General features: G+C 41.7%; 1 protein-coding gene and 1 long non-coding RNA gene across 6 annotated transcripts in view; one reads left to right on the top strand and one right to left on the bottom strand.

The window, feature by feature from the left end:
* The window catches only part of KCNAB1 (potassium voltage-gated channel subfamily A regulatory beta subunit 1), a 411,162-nt gene that overhangs the window by 305,317 nt on the left and 82,589 nt on the right, over nt 1-23,256 (top strand). For all 5 annotated transcript variants that reach the window (XM_019440230.2, XM_019440216.2, XM_019440219.2 and 2 more), the window contains exon 3: nt 19,453-19,490. In XM_019440230.2, the coding sequence (XP_019295775.1) occupies nt 19,453-19,490 (38 nt within the window). The remainder of the gene's footprint in view (nt 1-19,452; nt 19,491-23,256) is intronic.
* On the bottom strand, nt 83-12,119 carry LOC109261802 (uncharacterized). Its single transcript, XR_002077527.2, has 2 exons — nt 11,788-12,119; nt 83-786 (listed from the first exon to the last, which is right to left on the bottom strand). It is a non-coding gene; the product is annotated as an uncharacterized LOC109261802 (long non-coding RNA).

Genomic DNA, 23,256 nt, shown 5'->3' with positions numbered 1-23,256 from the left:
TACATTAAAGGGCAAAAATAAATGGAAAATATAGGAATGGGCAAATAAAAATCAGACAAACATGAACAAAAAGGAGATGAGGTGGTGGTGTAAAATTAATATTAAATGAACAAAGTAGAATTCAGGTAAAGAAAAGATACAGTAATGAGTGGTGATAATTGGTGGAGTGAGCTCCCTAAGAAGGAGCAAGGGGATAGAACCCAGATCCATGGAGATCCATGGAGAAACAGGTCTTGAATAGAAGGAAGCCTCTTCCACAGTGACAGGAAGAGAGGGGGAAAAGATGGGTGTCATCTTAGTTCATGATCCCTTAACTGAGGAGCCAACGATAAGTACACACCCATCTGAGGGTGAAGAAGGTGGGGTGTCTGCATCCCAGAGGGAGTCCTCAGGCAGGTGGAGACTACTGGGAATGGGCAGGACATCCATTGTGTCTGTGATGAGTAGGTTGCTGGACTTGGGAGCAAGAAATAGAGGGGACAGTAGTTTGTCTGCTTTTATGTTCTCGGTGAAGTAGGAAGTGTGAGTGGTCTGCTGATGCTGGAAGAAGAAAAAGTGGAGCCTGAGGTTGAGAAAAGTAGAGCATCTTTGAAATCCAAACAGTGGAGGAAAATGATCCAAAAACAGAGTCCTGATGGGCTCTATGCATAGTTACTGTAGACCGAGAATTTACAATGCATCTGTCTCTGTCTTCTGTGATTTTCTCCAGCACGGCTCAGCATCTTGGTTATGGGTGATGAGAGCCAGACAGTCAGATTGATCCGGGTGGGGATTTTTGCCAGGCAGCTGCAGTAAAAGAACAGGGAGACAATGGAGCTGAGAACAGGGTAAGAGAATCTTTTACATACTCAATCACATCATTCAGCCATCCTAACTTTCCTGGTCAAGGAAGGAATTGAAGACAGAGTAGACTGGAAGAAAGTGAAGAGTTTAAGGACAGAGTGTGTGAGGGAAGGTAACTGTACAAGATGAGCAAGAATGAGAAATTCTAGCAGCTACACAGAGGCTAATCACCAGATCTTTTATATATATGTTTGGAATAGGATCGAGGCACACCTCCACCCAAGTTCTCTTGTGCCCCAGTTCAGTTCCATGTCTCTTGGCACTTTCGTGGTCTTCTGTTTCCACTCCATCAACATTTTCTACCTTTCCATCTAATAGTCACTGCCTGTCATGCATACATTTTTTTAATTGAGTTTTATACTTGGGAGTTTGCAATATCCAAGTTGTGCTAAATGTATATAGTTTCTATACCAGCATAACTTTAAGAAGCCTTGACATCTTAGATCGATCAGTGACTTCTGTGTCAGTCTCCAATGGTCCCACTGAGCCATATGAAGAAGACCATGGATTCTCAATGACCTCTGTGGGGAATGGTGACGCAAAAAATTGAAAATGTTCTTATGTTTGTCTTTGGAATGAATTTTTAATTTCTGTTTGAATATGGGTTCCATAGACATGAAAACCTATTAAAGGAAAATCAAGAGTTATCTAGACTTAATAAAATATGCAGGAATGGGGTAATGATCTAGTAGCCCCTCTCTGCCTAGGCTTCTGTTAAGCTTTTAGATCTCCATATTGAATTAATCATTCTATACCGCACCAGTGGGAGAAATTCCACCTTGACCCCATCAGACTGACATGTCACACTTGCACCCTCCTCTGTCAGGATTGGTGGTCCTTGTCATCTTGTCCCAGAAAATGAGACTGCTGACGCTCTTTTTTATTTCACCCGTTTTTTCTTCCTACTAAGCTATTTTCGCTACAGTCATTTACTGCCACTGGGATTTTTGCACAAGGTTAATAGTACTAATAAAATGAAGGGCAAAGCACCAAAGAGAGAACCTTGAAAGAATAGTCTGTAACCCTTTATTTGGTCAGGGCTAAAAACTCTGCAAGACATTACAGCCTTGAGTTTGGGGTGAAGGCCACTTTCAACCTTCTTTGCTGAATTGTTCTTCACTCTCTGGGCCCTGCACTTAATGTCATACTGGGATCTTGTAGAAGGAGTGAGTCCATTTCAGTGATGTCCCAACTGCTTCCTGGACGTTTTTTACTCCAGCTGCCATCACAGTCACATGGGAGCTTTTGAAAAAAACCCGTGCCTGGGCTCTTCCTCAGACCAAGTAAATCAGACTCTCTGGGGTGTAGCAGGGCATGAGCTCCCAAGTGGTTCTATTAATTGGGCCAGAGTTGAGAATCACTGACCTGGACAAGGAGCTCCAAACTCTGCTTCTGAACAGTTGAGGGGGCAACCCTGGCTCACCAGCTGAGTTACTTGTTCATCACATGGCTGGGTTTAAGAGGGAAGCTTTGAAGGGCACCTGGGTGGCTCAGTCAGTTAAGTGGCCAACTTCAGCTTAGGTCATGATCTTACAGTTCGTGGGTTCAAGCCCCGCGTCAGGCTCTGTGCTGACAGCTCGGAGGCTGGAGCCTGCTTCAGACTCTGTGTCACCCTCTCTCTCTGCCCCTCCCCCGCTCATGTCCAGTCTCTCTGTCTCTCAAAAATTAATAAACTTTTTATTTTATTAAAAAAATTTTTAAAAAAAATTTATTTATTATTGAGAGACAGAGCATGAGCAGGAGAGGAGCCGAGAGACGGGGAGACACAGAATGTGATGCAGGCTCCATGCTCCGAGCTGTCAGCACAGAGCCTGACACGGGGCTCAAACTCACAAACTGTGAGATCATGACCTGAGCCGAAGTCGGACACTTAACTGACTGAGCCACCCAGGTGCCCCAAATGAATAAACTTTTTTAAAAAAAAAATTAAGATGGAAGCTTTGAGCACCTGAGAAATTTCACTTCCCAGGCAGTGTGCAAGAGGCACAGCCCTAGAGGAGGCAATTTTGGTGTCCAGTTGAAAGAAGCAAATGCCAAGTGTGGAGTTTGTTTTTCATTTAGCTTTGGCCTCCAATTAAAATTCAAAAATTCTGTGGCATTTTTGAATGTTTTAGTCTATCCACCACTCTCCATGGGTCGCTTCAGAATAATCCAAAATAAATAAGTTTTCCTAAGCTTTGTTAAGGTGGGTATACTGTTAGAGTTGATACATTCCAATGTTGACTTTGCCTTTCGCTGTGGTCTCTGGAAAAGTCATTTATCTTCTTATGGAACTTTTGGTGCTTTAAATAGTACCTCTTTGGAAGATAAGAAGGGAAGTAACATTTAGTGAGCATCCTTTGTATGTGTAGTACTGTACTAAACACTTGATATATGCTGTTGAAATCATTTGGAGCCAGAGTGCCTGGGCTTACAACCGGGCTGAGCTACTCCCAACAAATACACTCAAGAGCCCAGAGTGGTCCTGAGTTTCAAGTGACGTGACGTCTATAAAGTGTGTAGCACAATGGCTGGCACAACGCGAGTTCTCGAAAAAGCGTTGGCTGGCTTTATCATCGTCTCACAGAGTTCTCACAGCGATCCTGGAGTGGGTGTTATCCTTTGTTTTAGAGATGATCAAAGTCTTCAAAGTCAACCTATTTATCCATGGACACATTTTAGGATTGTTGCAAACTAAGAAATAATTTCAGGACTGGAGAGAGAGTTAACCTGCAAAAGTGAGCTCTGTTCTGGGGGGAGGAGGGACAATGATGAATAAGACAGACAGACTCCCTCTCTTTGTGGAGAGTGGGCAGAGCTCTCTGCCGACCTTCAGGACCCATGAGGCGCTGTATGTACCAGATTTTCTGGTAGCACATTCTTCACCACGATTATGTATTCTTTCCTAATTAATAGACAGCTCTAGTCCCTCATAGGGAGTAGCCCCTAAGGGTCTTGACTAATCACAAAATGCTCAAAGATGGAGAGTCACCAGGTGGATATTTTTGCTACCTCAGGAGTTTCTTCTGGGAAGACTCTCCCTTGTTTCCTGAAACCAGGGCCCCTGGTGCTAGCGTAGCAGAAGGAGTAACAAGAGGCTATCAGTGCTTTAAGAGGGCAAATACAGGTGTTATTCTATGATGAGTCCCAGATCCATGGCAACCTCCAAGACCCTTTCTGGAATGTTTCTTTCCTTCTTTCTTTCTTTCTTTCTTTCTTTCTTTCTTTCTTTCTTTCTTTCTTTCCTCCTTCCTTCCTTCCTTCCTTGCTTTCTTTCTTTCTTTCTTTCTTTCATTTTATATAGTTTAATTTATATCCAAGTTAGTTAGCAATGATTTCAGGAGTAGATTCCATAATGCCCCTTATTTATTTAGACCATCCCTCCTCCTACAACCCCTCCAGAAACCCTCTGTTTATTCTCTGTATTTAACAGTTTTTTTATGTTTTGTCCCCCTCCGTGTTTTTGTATCATTTTTGCTTCCCTTCCCTTATGTTCATCTGTTTTGTATCTTAAATTCCTCATATGAGTGAAGTCATATATTTGTCTTTCTCTGACTAATTTTGCTTAGCATAATACCCTCCAGTTCCATCCATGTAGTTGTGAATGATGAGATTTCATTCTTTTTTTTCCTACTTCATTTATTTTATTTTGTTTTTGTTTTTTACTTTTTTAATTTTATTTTTTATTTTTTAAAATTTACATCCAAATTAGTTAGCATATAGTGCAACAATGATTTCAGGAGTAGATTCCTTAATGCCCCTTACCATTTAGCTCATCCCCCCTCCCACAACCCCTCCAGTAACCCTCTGTTTGTTCTCCATATTTATGAGTCTCTTCTGTTTTGCCCCCCTCCCTGTTTTTATATTATTTTTGTTTCCCTTACCTTATGTTCATCTGTTTTGTCTCTTAAAGTCCTCATATGAGTGAAATCTTATGATTTTTGTCTTTCTCTGACTAACATCACTTATCATAATACCCTCCAGTTCCATCCACATAGTTGCACATGGCAAGATTTCATTCTTTTTGATTGTCAAGTAATACTCCATTGTGTGTGTGTGTGTGTGTGTGTGTGTGTGTGTGTGTGTGTGTGTATTTACCACATTTTCTTTATCCATTCAGCCATTGATGGACATTTGGGCTCTTTCCATACTTTGGCTATTGTTGCTAATGCTGCTATAAACACGGGGGTGCATGTGTCCCTTCGAAACAGCACACCTGTATCCCGTGGATAAATGCCTAGTAGTGCAATTGCTGGGTCGTAGGGTAGTTCTATTTTTAGTTTTTTGAGGAACCTCCTGACTGTTTTCCAGAGTGGCTGCACCAGCTTACATTGCCACCAACAATGCAAAAGAGATCCTGTTTCTCCACATCCTCGCCAACATCTGTTGTTGCCTGAGTTGTTAATGTTAACCATTCTGACAGGTGTAAGGTGGTATCTCATTGTGGTTTTGATTTGTATTTCCCTGATGATGAGTGATGTGGAGCAGTTTTTCATGTGTCGGTTGGCCATCTGGATGTTTTCCTTGGAGAAGTGTCTATTCATGTCTTTTGCCCATTTCTTCACTGGATTATTTGTTTTTTGGGGATGGAGTTTGATAAGTTCTTTATAGATTTTGAATACTAACCCTTTATCTGATACATCTTTTGCAAATATCTTCTCCCATTCTGTTGGTTACCTTTTAGTTTTGCTGATTGTTTCCTTCGCTGTGCAGAAGCTTTTTATTTTGATGAGGTCCCAGTAGTTCATTTTTGCTTTTGTTTCCCTTGCCTCCAGAGACGTGTTGAGTAAGAAGTTGCCACGGCCAAGATCAAAGAGGTTTTTGCCTGCTTTCTCCTCGAGGATTTTGATGACTTCCTGTCTTACATTTAGGTCTTTCATCCATTTTGAGTTTATTTTTGTGTATGGTGTAAGAAAGTGGTCCAGGTTCATTCTTCTGCATGTCACTGTCTAGTTTTCCCAGCACCACTTGCTGAAGAGACTGTCTTTATTCCATTGGATATTCTTTCCTGCTTTGTCAAAGACTAGTTGGCCATACGTTTGTGGGTCCATTTCTGGGTTCTCTGTTCTGTTCCATTGATCTGAGTGTCTGTTCTTATGCCAGTACCATACTGTCTTGATGATTGCAGCTTTGTAGTATAGCTTGAAGTCTGGGATCGTGATGCCTCCTGCTTTGGTTTTCTTTTTTAATATTGGTTTGGCTATTTGGGGTCTTTTCTGGTTCCACACAAATTTTAGGATTTTTTGTTCTAGCTCTGTGAAGAATGCTGGTGTTACTTGATAGGGATTGCATTGAATGTGTAGATTGCTTTGGATAGTATCGACATTTTAACAATATTTGTTCTAGATTTCATTCTTTTTGATTGCCGAGTAATACTCCATTGTGTGTATGTGTGTGTGTGTGTGTGTGTGTGTGTGTGTGTGTGTGTGTGTATATATATATATATATATATATATATATATATATATATATATACCATGTCTTCTTTATCCATTTATCTGTCAATGGACATTTGGGCTCTTTCCATACTTTGTCTATTGTTGATAGCACCGCTATAAACATTGGGGTGCATGTGCCCCTTCAAAACAGCACACCTATATCCCTTGGATAAATACCTAGTAGGGCAATTGCTGGGTCATAGGGTATTTCTATTTTTAATTTTTTGAGGAACCTCCATACTGTTTTCCAGAGTGGCTGCACTAGTTTGCATGGAATGTTCTTTCATTGTACGTGCTAATGTACTAGTTGGTGGATACACAGATTACTAACTCATAAGGGCCATAGTTGGAGTCATATAGACTAATTTGTTTCCAAGCAATGAATTAATGAAAAGAAGATCAGCAGGCAATAAAAAAGGTATTGAACATTACTTCTATGCTGATCATTTCTTATCTGCTGTTCTTGAATTCATTCATTCATAAAACACTAAGTCCCTCCTATGTACCCGGTTTTATATAGTCTCTGGGGAGATAAGATTATGCTAAGATGTTAGTAGTTTTGAAAATGTCTCAAGAAGGCCTGTCTTCTGTTTTTGAGAATAATCCAAAATATTATTGACACAGAAATATCACTTTTGTGTTCTTTGATGTCTGTGGTTACCTAAATTTGTAGATATATTTTTTTAAATGTTTATTTTCAAGAGAGAGAGAGCGAGCGAGCAGGGGATGGGTAGAGAGAGAGGGAGACAGAATTGGAAGCAGGCTCCAGGCTCTGAGCTGTCAGCACAGAGCCTGATGTGGGTCTTGAAATCGTGAACTGTGAGATCATGACCTGAGCCAGAGTCGGACGCTTAACCAACTAAACCACGCAGGCACCCCTGTAGATATATTTTCATACAGTACCTCAGGGAGTTTCCTTCCATTCCTGTAAAATTGGGACTATGTGGTTATAGTGCCATCACCTCAATGCCAAAGCCTGGCTGGGAGCATCAGTGTCCAAATCAGGCTTCCGGGAGCTGTTCTGGGCTTCTCTCATATCCTTATTACTTTTTCAGTGTAGCATAATATACCATTTCAAAGGAGAATGACTCTATTAGAGTTTGGATTGAATGGGATCTCCTAAAGATTACAAATATATCAACATGCTTTTGATTTATTATTGCTTCCTTTTCTTCTTTAACATGATAAATTTCCATACATAATTTCTGAAAAGGGAAGGCCTGTGTCACTTAGTTAGAAGTAATGCATTAAAAAACACTCATGTATAGTTCTATGGAAGATGCAAAAATACCCCATCCACTCAATACAGCTATGAGTTTCCCATTAGGAAAAGGATGTTACAGGTTGAAAAAAAAGAACAAAGCTGAAATCATTAACAGTTGGTAGCAATCAGAGATAGATAAAATAAGCTAATTTTTATATCTAAAATCATAAATCTACAGGGAAATGAGAACTGAGTTAATTTGAGTGTAACAAGGTTGGGGACTTTTTAATCTTTAGGTTTTTGCTAAATTATTCCTTACATATTTCCTCAGTTTTAATTTCTCTGTATTTCAAAAACTTCTTAGTCGAAAAATGTGTGAATCATTTTGTATTCCTACTTTTATTAGTAATACTTAATACTATAAACTCATTTAATACTATAAAATCATTAAGCTCAGAGTCCAACAGGAAAAATTTGAAGACTATCACAAAATATTTTTCATTCCTTATTACAACGCATTACCCTTATCTTCTTTTCACTAAAAGTTTCTTTGCCTTGCCATGGAATTAACATTTATCTCCTAGCATATCCTGATAGTCCTATGAACATACCCCATAGTTTTTATGTATAGACACACCAGAGTTATTCAAAACTTTTACTGTTTGGAGAGACGAGAACTCACTGAACCTTCAAAAAAAACTATATCCCTACACAAATATAAAAAGATTAGACATAAATTTTTCAGAGATAAAAGAAAGCATAAAGGAGGTTACAACTTTCAGACTTCTTAACAATGGTGTTTTCTAGACAGTTCTAATTTATAGTAACTTCTGTGGAAAGGCAAAAGATAAAAAATAAATTAAAAATGTATTTGAATGGGAGCATCTTGGTGGCTCAGTCGGTTAGGCGTCTAATTCTTGGTTTCCACTCAGGTCATGATCTCATGGTTTTGTGAGTTCGAGCCCCGTGTGGGGCTCCACGCAGACAGTGTAGAGCCTGCTGGAGATTCTTTCTCTCCCTCTCTGTCTGCTCCTCCCCAACTCACACTCTCTCTGTCTCTCTCAAAAGTAAATATAAATTAATAAATAAATAAATAAATAAAAATAAAAAATTTAAAAAATATATAAATATACATATATAAGCATATATATGTACTTATATATATACATATATATATACATATATATGTGTATATATATATATGTACTTATATATATACTTATATATATACATATATAAGTACATATATATACACACACACACACACACACACACACATATATATATATGTATATATATATACCCACATATATATTTGAATGTATACTATGTTCCAGGCCCTGTGAATTCACAGAAAAAAAAAAATTTAAAAAAAGGACTTTTCTTAATAGCAGATCCCATTTTTAAAGAAGATATTGGGAATATTTTAATTTGTTGAAAAACAAAAACCAGCAATTGCCATTTAACCCTGGTGTCCCATAGTAGTTATCTGATTTTATTCTAATACTGTGTTATTTCACCTACATTCACTATTCTGTACATTTCTTATAGGAGTTCTTCCAAAGAACCAAAATGAATAAAGCATCTGAATGATGCTTGGTGGTTATAAGCACCCTGGAAACTTCACTGTAAGAAACAATTTTCAGCATGTAATTATCAGTACATGAAAATATGAAGAATTTTAACCGAGAAACTTAATACAAAATACTAACAAAATATGAATACAGCCTCTTTTTCATGTTCAGGAAGTAGGAAGAGCTATAATTGGTGAAACCCTTGTTTATGAATGGATTTCCCAGGGAAGTAATAATGATTTTTAAAAAATGCTTCTGGTTATAAAAGTTTTAATATTCATTTCCGTAGTGTGGGCACAAAATTAAAACACACGGAGAAAAAAAATCATCTGAGAATCTTTTTGGCTTCATTTTAACTTTTCATAATAGGCTCAAGGTGCAGGAGTCCTAGCTCCATAAGGAAATTAAAGGGGCTTAAGCCATGGATTTAAATTACCATGTATTACTAATTCTAACCCCTAAATGTGGGGGAGGGATTATTGTTTTCGGGTGGAAGACTGAGAGCAGTGAAATGTCATTCACAAGAGCCCCAGTTGAGTAGTGTCAACCCCACAATTCTGCTTTATAATGCAAAACTGTCTCTTCTAATCTCCATACCCGCCCCCCCTCCCCCGCCATCCAATACTTCCATCACTACTTCCTTGTCTTTAAACTTACTGAGCAGATTCATGGGAAAACAAAACAAAATGGTTGCAGGCAGATTTGCCCTGAAACAAATCTTAAAACAAAATGGAGCTGGCAGTATCCCTGCACAATGAAGTACATAAGACTTTAAATCAAAGAAAGAAGGAAAATATCAAATATCTGTACGTTCTCAATAAGGATCATGAAGAAGCTTACGTCAGTCCCAGCCATTTAACCCTCAAAACATCAAGCCTATGCGCAGGCATTAGACGAGGTCCAGGGTCCAACTCCCCACAGGTTTTCTGGGAGGCCAGACACCCCCACCCCAACCTTGCATAATCTAAGACTGACTCCCCTTTGCCACTGCCTTGCCCACTGGTATCCCATGCCCCAGAATTCCTTCAATGACAGGCACATGTCATTATTGCTCAGCCCTTAGCCTTGGCTCTGGGGTTCTTAAGGGTTTGAGAGCTTAAAGCCCAGGATGGTTCTGTGCATGAGGTCTTATGGGAAGTCAAGCTAAACGTGTCCTGAGGTTGAGTTGAGAGAATCTGCGAGCATGGAGGTGGCTCAGAAGATTGGGGGCAAGTGTATGCCATTCTTACACCACAGATGAGGCAATCTGGGGGCAGAAACTGGTTTAAAGCTCATCAGAAGGAAGGTTCAGTGGAGGAGGCATTTGGCAGAGGGAAAACATAGGAAGTTTCATGAAAGAAGGTGTTGTTACAAGCATTTCCAGCAGCCACTATGCATACCACTTATCTGGAGCAGAGCAGTGGGGTTGTAGGGGAGGCATCATTACCAGAAAGCAGCCCGGGGCTGGGAGAGACCATGGCCTTGGAGGCCCCACCACTAACCAACCGTGGAAAGACACTTCTCTATCATTTCACCTCCTCATCTATAAAATAAGTGCAACTCTTCAGATCTTCCAGAGTTGCCTGTAGATGGGAATACTACTCCCCATTTACGATATGGAACCTGTCTGAAAGCCCACTTTTATTCCGCATGGTCTTTACCCCTTCCTTACCTAGTTTCATTGCTATTTCAAGTTCTTTTATTGAAGTGCAGGTGTGAAAGCAGCCCCCTCAACCTCCCCCTTCCCCAGAGCTGGAGTGGTATTACTGGTTCTTGCAAGAAGAAGTAATCAAAGTAAAAAAGAAAAGGCTACGTTGTTATCGTATTTGTTAACTCAGGCCAGATGCTCATTAGCAATACACTAGAAGCCAAAAATGAAAAACCAGGCTGCAGCTTGGATCCAAAAATAAGGGCCAGGCTCTGTGGAAAACATCAACAGATGCAAACCAGAACAGGGAAGAACGTTTTGTCTGCACCATTTGAAAAAGATAGAACCTTCAGCTGTGTCCCAGGCCCCCAGACATAGATCCGTGTCTAGTTTATCTGTAGGGGCCACACAGGTATAAAGAAAAGGAGGAGATACTCATATCTCAGTATGAGAAGCATCTAGAACTGTGGTCCTCAACCCTGGCTGCAACTGGAGTCACCAGAGGATCTTTTAAAAATTCTGATGCCAAGGTCCTGTTCCCAGAGATTCTGATTTAACTGGTCTGGTGAGGGACCATAAAAAAGTCACCCTTTAAAGCTATACAAGCTATACAGATGTGCAGCCAGAGCCGAAGACCACGACCCCTCATCCACGGTAGCGAATGGGGGAAACGACCAACATGCTGCACGCAGTCTTGGGTTGGAGACCCTTTCTCACTAGGGCTGGAATGCACATGCTTCCAAAATGTTTACTTCCTGACTCAACAGATGATTATTAAGTACCTACTGTGTGCAGCCTCCACTTCAATGGCTAGGGTTAAAAATTTTAAATTAAACTCAGTCCTTGCCCTCAGGACAGTTGTTGGGGAAGTTGCATGAGAAAATAAAGTATGTAACTGCAAAACAATATGGTCGGTATAGTAAGAGCAGTTTGTTCAGAGTGGTAGAGGGAGAGTGAATGGGGTGACTCCCCTCAAAGTCCAGCCACAGAATCATGAAATTAGAGACGAAGGAAGTTTGAGGTCCCCAATTTTGTACAAGGAAACGAGAAACCAAGAGGTTGGGACATTCTCAGGAACACAGAATTAATGGAACAAGATCTAAAATACTCATTCTGACTCACCGGAGGAAGTGTTAGGGAACTGCGTCTTGCAGCACTGAATTCTGAGGCTGAAGAATAAGCAGGATTTGGGCACAAGGACATGGGAGAGGGTTCCGTTCTCCAGAGACTCAGCCTGAAGCTCAGACAGGAAAGGGCCTGCAGGGTCATTCCCCGGACCTGATCTCAGGCGGTGGCCAACAGCTGAGTGCCCCCTCCTCCAAGTCAGCACTGGTCCTGGGCTCACATGATTTCTTGCTTTCCAGTGCAGGTTAGGGGGGATGCTCCTCCCTCCAGCTCCACATTTCTCTGGGAATCATTCTATTCAAATGAGATAGTAAACACATTAATTTTGCCCAGTGAGTTGTCTAAGTTCAATGAGATCTGGGTTTTGAACTTCTAACTTTAAACTTTTCAGCGATATAACAGATTAATAACTCCACACACCTTTGTGGATTAAACACCCTTTGACCATTTGGTCAGCCTTGACTACCTAGAGTTGGTATGTGCTCTACTTGCAAAACAAGAATTGTTAAATCCATAATGAAATGTGTTGAATTGGTTCTCCATTCTCCCCTTCCTCTGACCTGGGTGTTGTCTTTAAAGTCTCGTCTTCTCTCTGGGGCACCTGGGTGGCTCAGTCAGTTAAGCACCTGACTTCAGTTCAGGTCATGATCCCACAGTTGATGAGTTTGAGCCCCGAGTCAGGCTCTATGCTCACAGCTCAGAGCCTGGAGCCTGCTTTGGCTTTTGTGTCTGCCTTTCTCTGCCCCTTCCCCAGCTCACACTGTCTCTCTCTTTCTCTCAAATAAATCAACATTAAAAAATTTTTTTTAAAAAAATAAAGTCTCACCTTCTCTCATATCCTACATCCTTTTGATCAGCCAATCCTATTGGCTATCCTTCAAAGTCTATCCAAAATTCAAGTACTTCTCCCATCCTTGCTACTACTACCTCAGACCCACCACCATTGTCCTGTCTCACCTGGATTTTCACAACAGCCTTCCAGCTGTGCTTGTGTTTCAGACTTAGCCTCAGAGGTGTGATCTCCCAACCACAGATGCTCCACTTTGAGAAGGGTCAGATTGTGTCACTTCTCTGTTGGTATTGGCCTGTCCAGGGTCCTTCCTAAGACTGACATGACCCTGCGTGATCTGTTCTCTCTGACTTCTCGGACCTTACTTTTTCTTCTCTGACCATACTGGCCTCCTCACTGACCTCGAAAAGGCCCTTTCCCCGTTATTCACCCTGAGACTGGAACGCTGCCTTCAGATGGTTGCACAGTGAGCTCATCCACTTTCTTTGCATCTTTTCTCCAAAATCACTTTCTTTGCGAACTTTATCAGACTACCCTATCTAAAATCTCAAGGCTCACCCCCTGACATTTCATATACCGCATCGCTGCCTTATAAAAATGACTCTCTTTAACGGTCGTCAGTAAACACTATGTATTTTATGTTTTATTGCCTTATAAAATTAACATTCATAAATAAGTACTGCATATTTATTTTTTCTTATTATTTTGTCTTTCCTCATAAATCTACTCCAGAAGTAATTTTTAGTTTTGTTCACTGTTGCATACTGATCATTTAGGTATAATGCCTCGCACATGGTATACTCAATAAATACTAGCTGAATGAGAGAGAACAGAAAAATTACCTGTGACATAATAAATATTACAATTGCATTTATAGATTCCTTTCCTGATAGTTATAAAAAAAAATCCAGGCCATAAGCAGGTCAAACTGCAATATAGAAAAGGAGGTCACCAAATCTATAACCTTAAAGTGACTCAAACGCAAATTGAGGGACATTCTACAAGTACTTGATTGGGACTCTTGAGAAACATCAAGGTCGTGAAAGACAAGGGAAGACTCAAGAGCTGTCACAGATCAGAGGAGACCAAGGAGACGTGATGCCTAAATGCAATGCTGGATCCTGTGTAGGACGCTGGAACAGAAGTAGACACTGAACTTCAGAAAGCGTCTACAATTTAACTGTACCAATGTTAATATCCTGCTTGCAATGAGGGCACTAGGATGATGTATATTTTAAAGGGAGGTAGCCTACTTGAAAACATTATTACATTCTAAATGTCGAAATATCTCTTCCTACTCAAGCAAGGAGGTTATTTAAATGATAAACATGTTTCCTGAATGAATAACAAGAAGCAATTACCCTGTAAACCACCAGCAAAGCAACCAAGTAACCAAGATAGCGTGTGTGTGTGTGTGTGTGTGTGTGTGTGTGTGTGTGTGTGTGTTTATGTGTGTGCGTGGATACATTTGCAAAGGAAGTTTTCTTTTCTTTTTTTTACAGTTCAGTAATTTTTCTATGCCATCGTAGCTGTATGCTCCGGATACAAACAGATTTTCAAAGCATATGTTCCTTGATGTATCAAGGAGTTTCATCAGAAGACATAATAACAGTTCAAAGTTCTCTTTATACTCTGCTTGTAAAAGGTTAGAAATAACAAGTGTCAGTTTAGTAAAATTATCTTCTAAGTAACATCCCACTAATTTAAGATTTCACAGTGAAGTAATCATACACCATTCTAGGTCTCGAGAAGGCATGTTCTCATTAGAAGCAGAAAAATGATTAAGAAACTTGTCACAGAGGGTTTCTGAGAATGACATTAACTAATAAACCACCTTATATTTTCTGGAGAGGAGCAGTAAAGAATAAAATCATACAAGCAGCATTCTCCTGTCTGAAGGATGCTGCTTGATAGCTCCCCATCAGAAAGGAATTCACCCTATTTATAAGTGGTAGGTCTTCATTGGGGGTGGCTGGTGAACTCTGCCTGCACTGGGTCACCCCCTCCTCACTGGTGGCCCTGCAGCCAGGGAGAAGGGCCTTCCCTTGCCCTTCTTTAGGAGGGGGCCTGGCTAGCTGGGCTCCTGGGGTCAGGGAGAAATATATCAATCACCCAAGGACTAGAAGAGCTGTTGACAAGCATTACTCATGTTTCTATAAGTCAAAACAAACATGTTTGTTTGGTGGGAAGCTATCCCAGTATTTTTGTAGATTACAGGCAAAGAGGCAATTACATCCAATTTCACCAAAACTTACTGACCATCCTCTAAGGACTGACTCACTTCTGTTCTAGGGCTGTGGACATAAGATGAATGGAATAAAATCCTAACCCTCAGATAGCTTACTTCCTTGTAAAAGATGTAGAAGTTTGTCAGCAAATAACTATAAGATAAATGGGTAGGAAATGTCTGAAGGACCAGAGAGGTAGCATACCTGAACTAAGTAAGCTGAATATAAGAATAACCAAGTCCCCGAAATAGAACCAAACTCTGTTTTTGCTAAGTTATAGTGTAGGCCTGTAACTGAGTGTAAATATATATGTGATACCCATATTCTACTTATATTAAGATGTTTTAACTAACTGAAAAAGAAAAACATTTATTGCTATTTTTTTTTCATAATTCATTACTGCTTTGATTTGAAATCGGAAGCGTGACACCTACTTCTTCTGAACCAAAATGTCAATCAGACCCTATACCTTTTCACCACGATATATAGAATGTAGCCTTAAATACTTAAACTGGGAGTGGTAGGTAGTTGTTTTCAGATTTATTTTGGAATAAAGCTTCTTCTAAACATAGGCTCTCCCAACATGGATCACATCTTTGTAAATGATGGTTACCAGTAAGGTGATCTCCAAGATGTGTGTGCAATCCCAGTTTTCAACATTACCATATTCAGTCTTCAGTACCATTTTGTACTATTGCTCGAGAATTTTAAATGACAGCCCTTCATTTGTACTATCAAAAATTAACCAAGGAAAGTAAGCTGAATAATGGTGGTTTCTTTTCATAAAGTTTGTAAGCCAGTATTCAATGGCCCAGTTGTGGAAAATGAATTTCAAGCTATTATTTTCATTTCTGGAAACTGATTTCAACATGGGCAAGTGGACCACATTATTCCTAAACAAATGAATTTCCCAAAGACTCTTACGTGATCGGGACTGAGAGAAACAAACAAGACCTTTGTACAAATAACTTGCAAATAGCCCTGTAGAGAAATATTCAAAAGGTGTAAATGGGTTGTAATATCAGTAAGAAGCTTGCAACTTTGGGCCAGTCTTTGCTGCTGAGTGGAGCTAGGACTATTCCCTCTGATGACATGAACAGTTAAAAGAAATCTCTTTCAGTTTCACAGCACAAGTAAGCCAGCAAATTTATCAACCCAACACTGACCTGATTTTGCTCAAAGATACAGAAGACTAGCTAATCCGTGGTACTAATTACTTGTCCCATTTCAGCTTTGTAGCCCAAAGCAATTCCTAATGAGTGCTGAAATTAATGGACTTATGTATAGTGCCCTTACAAAATAGTGCCACCTCCAATCTGTGGCTTGAGAGATCCAACATCAGCCCTCCCCTCTGCGGGAGCCTCGTCTTATGGTAACACTCATAGCTGGGAATAGTGTGTTCTACCTCCATTGGTCTGAGACCTTTCTCAGTACCACAGAAGCCATTTCCCGATGTTTTGCCTTTCAGGGACTCCTTGTCTAAAAGTTCTCTGACCCCTCTAAAATTCTCCCCGCATCACAAGTAAATACAGCTAAAGGTCTGCTCTTACATCCACGTTCTCATTTGCTACAGTAGAAAGTACCACAAGTGACTGAACTTACCCTGAAAGTTCTCAACCCTATTTTGAACATGCTGAGCTACAATGTTTCTGATTACACTAACGTTTGCAAACGCTTGTTTATGCTCTGGACACATAATTTCTGCTGCATTCAAAAGAAACTCTTACAAAAGCATTTGTCTGTAAAAAGGTTTTGATGCCCAGGCGATTTTTTTCTTTAATAGAGAATTACATTTCACAGGAGATCGCTTATTTTCTTCTTGTTGGAAAACACACGCCACCGTTTCTTCAATCCATTAAGTTTTTCAGCGCCCATCTTTTCTGTGCACCCGTCATGGCTGGTTTTATTATGGTGCCTTAAGTTGTAATTTTTCTCGGCGTACATTCTCTGTTTGGATATTCTTCACATCCAACCCCTCCAACCCCCACAAAAAGTACGCTCCTATCTTTCTTTTTTTATACTCAACTCTCTTTTTTAGGAGATGCACAAGCTCATCTTTTTCTTAATTTTACAGTAAGAAAAATAGCAGTAAATGTGTAGTAGTAAATAACTGCTATTTGATTCCAATGTTGGATGCAAAGGAAGGTGTGTGGGTGCTCGCTACCTAGGGAGGGCATAACCCTTACACAGAGGGCACTGTTCAGGGCATGTCTGCCTTGTGGGGACACTAGTCTCCTGTGGTTCAGAGAAGCTGGAAATCAGACATTTTAAAGGAAAACTTCCGGGGCGCCTGGGTGGCGCAGTCGGTTAAGCGTCCGACTTCAGCCAGGTCACGATCTCGCGGTCCGTGAGTTCAAGCCCCGCGTCAGGCTCTGGGCTGATGGCTCGGAGCCTGGAGCCTGTTTCCGATTCTGTGTCTCCCTCTCTCTCTGCCCCTCCCCTGTTCATGCTCTGTCTCTCTCTGTCCCAAAAAAATAAATAAAAAACGTTGAAAAAAAAAATAAAAAAAAAAAAAAAAAAAAAGGAAAACTTCCTAATTATTTAAATAATGGTACCTTATTCAAAATGTATTAAAATACCAAGCAGGTCAACGTCGTTCTAGCCAGACACAACAAGTCTGCAAGCATTTGGAACCTCTGGGGATGGAGGGTAGGACAGGAAAATAATTCATAGTCCCTGAGAACAAAGAAGAGAAAAGGTCCGATGATATCGGCGTGTTTCTGTGGAGTGTGGAATCCAAATGCGGTAATTAATTAGGAAGTATTCTCATGAGGATACCCTTCTTGAAGCCGGGCCTGTCTGGGGAGTCCTGCATATTTCACTTAATAGACTGACTGATGTTGGATTCCTTATCTGGAAGTAGGGATGATAAAACTGTCTTGGAAGCTTATGAAATGATCAGATATCAAAGTATACACGTTTCTCAGATTCCTGTGACCATTTGTGAGGTGTGGGCATGGGGGCTCTGGCTGTTAGGAAATGCAGAACCAAAGATTTCAGACACATGTCTTTGTATGCCCCACACATACCACTTGTGCCCTGGCTCTCGCTCTTGCCCCCCTGCCTGTCTGCATCACGTCTCCTCACTCTGTGGAATGGCCTGCCACAGCTTGTCAGCACACAATGATGCTTCTGCCCTCTGGCTTTCCCCGGGAATGCCTGTTCCTTCCTTCATCATTCAGTAACCTCCTGTGCAGCTCAACCAAAATGTTACCTCTTCCAAGAAGTCTTTCTTGACTGCCACCTCCCACCAGTCTAGTAGAGCACTCTCTCCCTTCCTGCCTTGTGTTCGCCTCAATTTAGCCTTGTGCTATTGTCAACTGTGAGCTCCTGAGAGCGAGGAACTAGGTCCATCATCTCACTGTCCCCGGCATTTGGGTGCAACGCCTTTGCCAGGCATGCAATTTGGGCTAAAGACAAAAAATGGATCAAAGAGGGAAAGAATGGTTGCGGTGACTGTAGACTGGTGTGGGGAGAGCCCACTAAGTCTGTTTCCTTCTTGCTTTTAATCTTTATTTATTTTTGAGAGAGAGAGACAACGTGTGCAAGCAGGGAATGAACAGAGAGAGGGAGACGCAGAATCCCAAGCAGGTGTCAGGCTCCGAGCTGTCAGCACAAAGCCCGACGTGGGGCTCGAACTCACAGACTGCGAGATCATGACCTGAGCCGAAGTCAGAGCTTAACCAACTGAGCCACCCAGGTGCCCCCCTCTTGCTTTTAAATGCAGATCTTTGGCTGCTGATTATGCCTCTCTCGCCCTGCCTTCCCAGTCCTCACTCCAGCTCTTGACTCCATCCCCAAACCAATGGAGATTTCCACCCTGGAGTAACAGGCTCAAACAGAGAAGGTGCTTAAGTGTCACCTTTTGGGGCTTGAAAGCATGGAGAGGAAGGACATCCTAGAGGATTCCTTTGGAAAAGTAATAGGGAACACAAAACAGAGTCCCTTGTTGGCGGTAAAGAAGGGAAGAACCATAATGCAAGGTCTCACCTTCATGTTCAGAAATGGTGGCCTCGTGTACCTTTTCCCTTGTGCCTTCTGAACTGGTGGCTTCCGCGACAATGCGTGTGTAGCCAAAATGGGTTTGGTTGCCCTGCACTCTTGCACACTAGCCTTCATGGTCCCGTAGCAGAAGAAAAAGAGTTTTGTAGGACAGGGCTGCCATAGCATAGATGGGGCCTTTGAGTGAAGAAAGACAGCCCGTCCTCCAGAGGGATGCAGACCCCTGCTGGAGTATTTCCCGAGGGGAGGAGGGCAGCTGAACTTCATCTGGATACTCCATGTGCCCCTTATCCAGATACCTTTGTGAACAACCAACTGAAGTAGCCCTGTTGCAAGAAAAATTGTATATAATATTATATAATATTAGAAAAATGTTCCGTACCTTGGATGGCTCAGTCACTTACACATCTGACTCTTGGTTTTGGCTCAGGTCATGATCTCACGGTCCATGGGTTTGAGCCCCACGACGGGCTCCGTGCTGACGATGTGGGGCCCACTTGGGATTCTCTCGCTCCTTCTCTCTCTCTCTCTGCCACTCCCCCAGTCGTTCTCTCTGTCTCTCTTAAAATAAATAAATAAGTAAATAAATAATTTTTAAAGAGAAAAACGATCATAAATAATGTGCAAATATTTATTTTCTAGGAACATGGGTGACATTTGGAGGTCAAATTTCAGATGAGGTAAGTTACTTTTGGTTTCCATATTGCTGATCAAAGAAAATGTAAAGCTGTACAGTGGGAGTATTCTTCATGGGGTCCTGGCATTTTATAAGGATAATGTTTCAATCACGGGAAGTGGTTAAGACTGAATCAAAGATTATTTTCAGTTTTATCTCCTTGTATTTTTCACGTTTAGACTATTAATAGCCCTTGAGGCTGTCAATCTATTATATGTGCAGGTTCAATTGTTAGAGAACAAACCAATTTGGAATTAATATTTAGTAGCTTTATGGAAAGATTTCATTGCTGGTGTGTGTGTGTGCGTGCGTGTGTGTGTGTGTGTGTGTGTGTGTGTTTTAGTTCCACCTACCATGACCAACTGGTTCTAGTTTGTAGGAACTTTGCCTTATTAGCATGGGATCTCTCAGTCCTGGACAAAAAAAAGACAGTTGGTCACCCTGGCTTGGACAAGTTAATCCAACCTCTCTGAGCCTCAGTCCCTCTGATGTAAAGTGGGATGATAAAGTTTACATTGGAGGTTTGTTGAAAGGACTAACCATGTTCTACATATGAGATGTTTATATAGCCCTTTGACTCGTAGGTAGCAGACACCCAATAATGGCAGCTGTAATAGTTTATTTACTGTAAAATTCCTTTAAATCTTGGTTTGTACGTTCAAAACAGTGCTTACCAAAGTGATATTCTTATCACTGTGTTTAAGGAATGTCTTTTTGGCACAAGTGAGTCATGCAGGCCTTGAACAGCAATAACCCCCCAAGGACACTGTCCTCAAGTCCCTCTGATCCTTTTTTGCCTGCCTGCGCACCACTGAGGAGTCTGGGATAGCATGTCTGAGTGGATACACTCAGTGGGATCCAGCCCACTCTGCCACCAGATTTACTAGCATTTACTAACAGTTGCCACATCCATAAAATGCAGGGGAGAGCCCCTACTCAGCAGGATTGTGATTAAGATTAATGAGACGATACCTGTGAAGTGTTCAGCCCAGTGCCTGGCCCCGAACCGAACCAGCTCTTTATAAAGGTAGTTCTTACTATCACTCCTAAGGAGAAGCTCGGGGGAACAGAGGGTCTTTTCTACAGCTCCCAAGGTCACCAGTGTTTTTTTTAACAGATTCGGGGCGGGGAGGGGCAGAGTCTTATCTGCACATTCTCCTCTGTCTGAATGCATGTCCCCAGTATTGGGCCTAGGTCGCCACAGAGAGGTTGTCACGGGGAGGATGCTTTGGAAGGCAGACTGCACTGGAGATTAGCATACAGAACAGTTATTAGAAAGTTGGGCCATGATGCAGTCTCAACAATGACCACACCTGACCCCATGGGGAGCCCCAACGCTGAGATGGCCCTGCAAAGTTGTCCCAGGTTGGGACAAGAGGACTGAGCATTTGTATCCTTTGTTTGACCAGTCATCGGAGAGAGGCCGCCCGGGGAAGCAGGTCTCACCTTGGGCTAGGCGACCGTGCTTAGCCAAGTGCAATTTCCAGAGAGAACTGACAGCTGCAGGCCATCTGATGGCAACACTCCTAGCAGTGAGGGGGAGAAGTCCTTCTGTTCTGAAGGAGGATCTGGGTGGCCATCACAGGGTTCATTATGGGGCCCTCTGACTGGCGTCAGGTAGGGTGTGTGGAGCACAGAGGCAAGTCCACAAATATCAACACAGTGGCCACAGGCTCAAGTCACATAGAAAGTAGGTGACAGGGAGGGGGATCTCAAATTAATAGTCCACTGTATCCAGCACGTGCAGCACCTTCTCCTTCCTGTTAAAGTACTGAGAGGAGACACAGACAAAAATATCTTCGCTTTAGGAGCAGAGGGGCCGACCGTTAAGGGCACCATTTCCCCTTTCACGTTTGCCCTCCCCTTTACAGCATCTGCTCTCTGCTACCACGAGCCCAGTTTGCCCAGGTCCGAGTGTGCTAGTCTGGGCTCTGAAATACATCATTTCAAAATTACCGTTCTAAAAACTGCACAATAATACTATCATGAAGGGCTGCACAGGCCCTCACCTCAGATGCAGACCAGACAAATGGCTACTGTCCTTCCAAAGAAGAGCTGTGACTTTCCTCAGGTCCCTGCAGAAAGAATGCCAGCAAGGAGAAGACAGGAAGGTACAGGGAGACCACAGTCCCCCAGCAGCTGACTTGCCTGAGCTCAGCCATTTCCATGTGGGAAAAATGCAGACCAATAGCCATAAATACACCTTCCCGATTTTTCTGCCTTCTCTCTGCTTCACGTGAGCTCAGCACAAAGCAGGTACAAATTTTGAATCCCAGAATGACCACGTTGTGATGTGCTGAGTGACACAATCATGAGTCCTGCCTCAGGAGGTGATGACATCCCTATTGCTGGGAGAATCCACCTGTGGGCTAAATAGCCACTGGACAGGGATATTATCAAAAGGACCCACACACCACAATACATAATTCCGTGAGGTGCCCCCCAAAGATGATTTGGCTTCATCATAAAACCAGGAGAGATGTTACTCCTGTAAATAATAATACCTTATAGCACTTAACTTTCAGAGTTTTACTTAGATTTTCTTACCTATAAGCTAGTTAGGGTTTCTTGAATTGTAGGTAACAATAAATTCAAGTCAAATTGGTTCAACCAGTATGGGAAAAGTATTTTGATTTTCATACTAGAAGTGTAGATATAGGGCAAGCTTCAGGGTAGACTCCATCAGTGGCCTCACTGCGTTTCCCAGGGATTCCCTGGGAAGGCCCTGTGTTCCTTTGTCTAGCGACATCCTCCCTCAGGTAGTAAGACAGCTGCAGAAATTCTAAGCCTTACTCAGAACAGCACCTCTAGGGAAAAAGGTGTTCTTCTAGAAACCCTGTAAGAACATGGGAAGATGTTGCCAGAAGCCTCAGCATAACTGTCCCTGCATCTCATTGGCCCAAAGGTGTCACATGACCTTCCCTGAGCCACTTATTTGCAGGCCTGCCATGCCACGTTGGAAGGGAGGTGTCTACTTCTACTGAGGCCTGTTGGCTACCTGGAGGACCTGAACAGAATTGTCCTCATTTTGCAGATGAAAAAGCTGAAATGGAAACAGCTCAAATGGTCTCGTCCACGTTCATTTATCCAATAAGTGGTACACTCAAGGCCAGAAAACAGTTTTTGTTAAGTCAGTGACTTCATTCTTTCACATTCAGGTCTTTAAACTTTATGGTTGGGAAACATTTCAGCCATTACTTAGTCCAAATTTCCATCCAGGATTCCTTATCTTATCTTAAAATTTCTCTCTAGATAATATAAGGCCTCTTTCCCAATAATAATCCGCTAGTATGTGATGTGACATAACACGAGGATAACATACGATACAAGCCCAGTAATTTCTTAAACGTAGGGCAGTCACAGTGGGAAAAACTATACTTTCTTAACTTTCCATTTCTCCTTTGGAGAAATGTCATAATGGTAGCAAATTAAAAGCAGTAATCACATTTTTGCTGCTATTACTCTAAAGGATTGGCATGGACTCCCTTTTTTGCTAGCCTAATAATTTTCTTGATATGCCGATTTTAAAAACAACAGGAAAACAGTTTATCTTGGAAATGCTGATGAAGCACCCTTAGCCCACAATCAAAAACATAATGGAAAAATCAATTTTAATTATTTGTGAGGTGTGTAATTTTTCAGTTGGCCCATAAGTCTAGCAGCAAAATGGGAAAATGTCCCCTCTCCACTGCTATCCCTCTCTAGCTCTCCCTCAAGCTGTTGTCTCTAGCGACGCCTGTACTCTTCTGTCACACCTGCCCCTTGCACTC

The sequence above is a fragment of the Panthera pardus genome, unplaced genomic scaffold (assembly GCF_024362965.1).
Source record: "Panthera pardus isolate Hobbes unplaced genomic scaffold, ASM2436296v1 HiC_scaffold_16, whole genome shotgun sequence".
In the NCBI taxonomy this organism is placed as follows: domain Eukaryota; kingdom Metazoa; phylum Chordata; class Mammalia; order Carnivora; family Felidae; genus Panthera; species Panthera pardus.
This window is presented reverse-complemented; position numbering and strand designations above follow the sequence as displayed.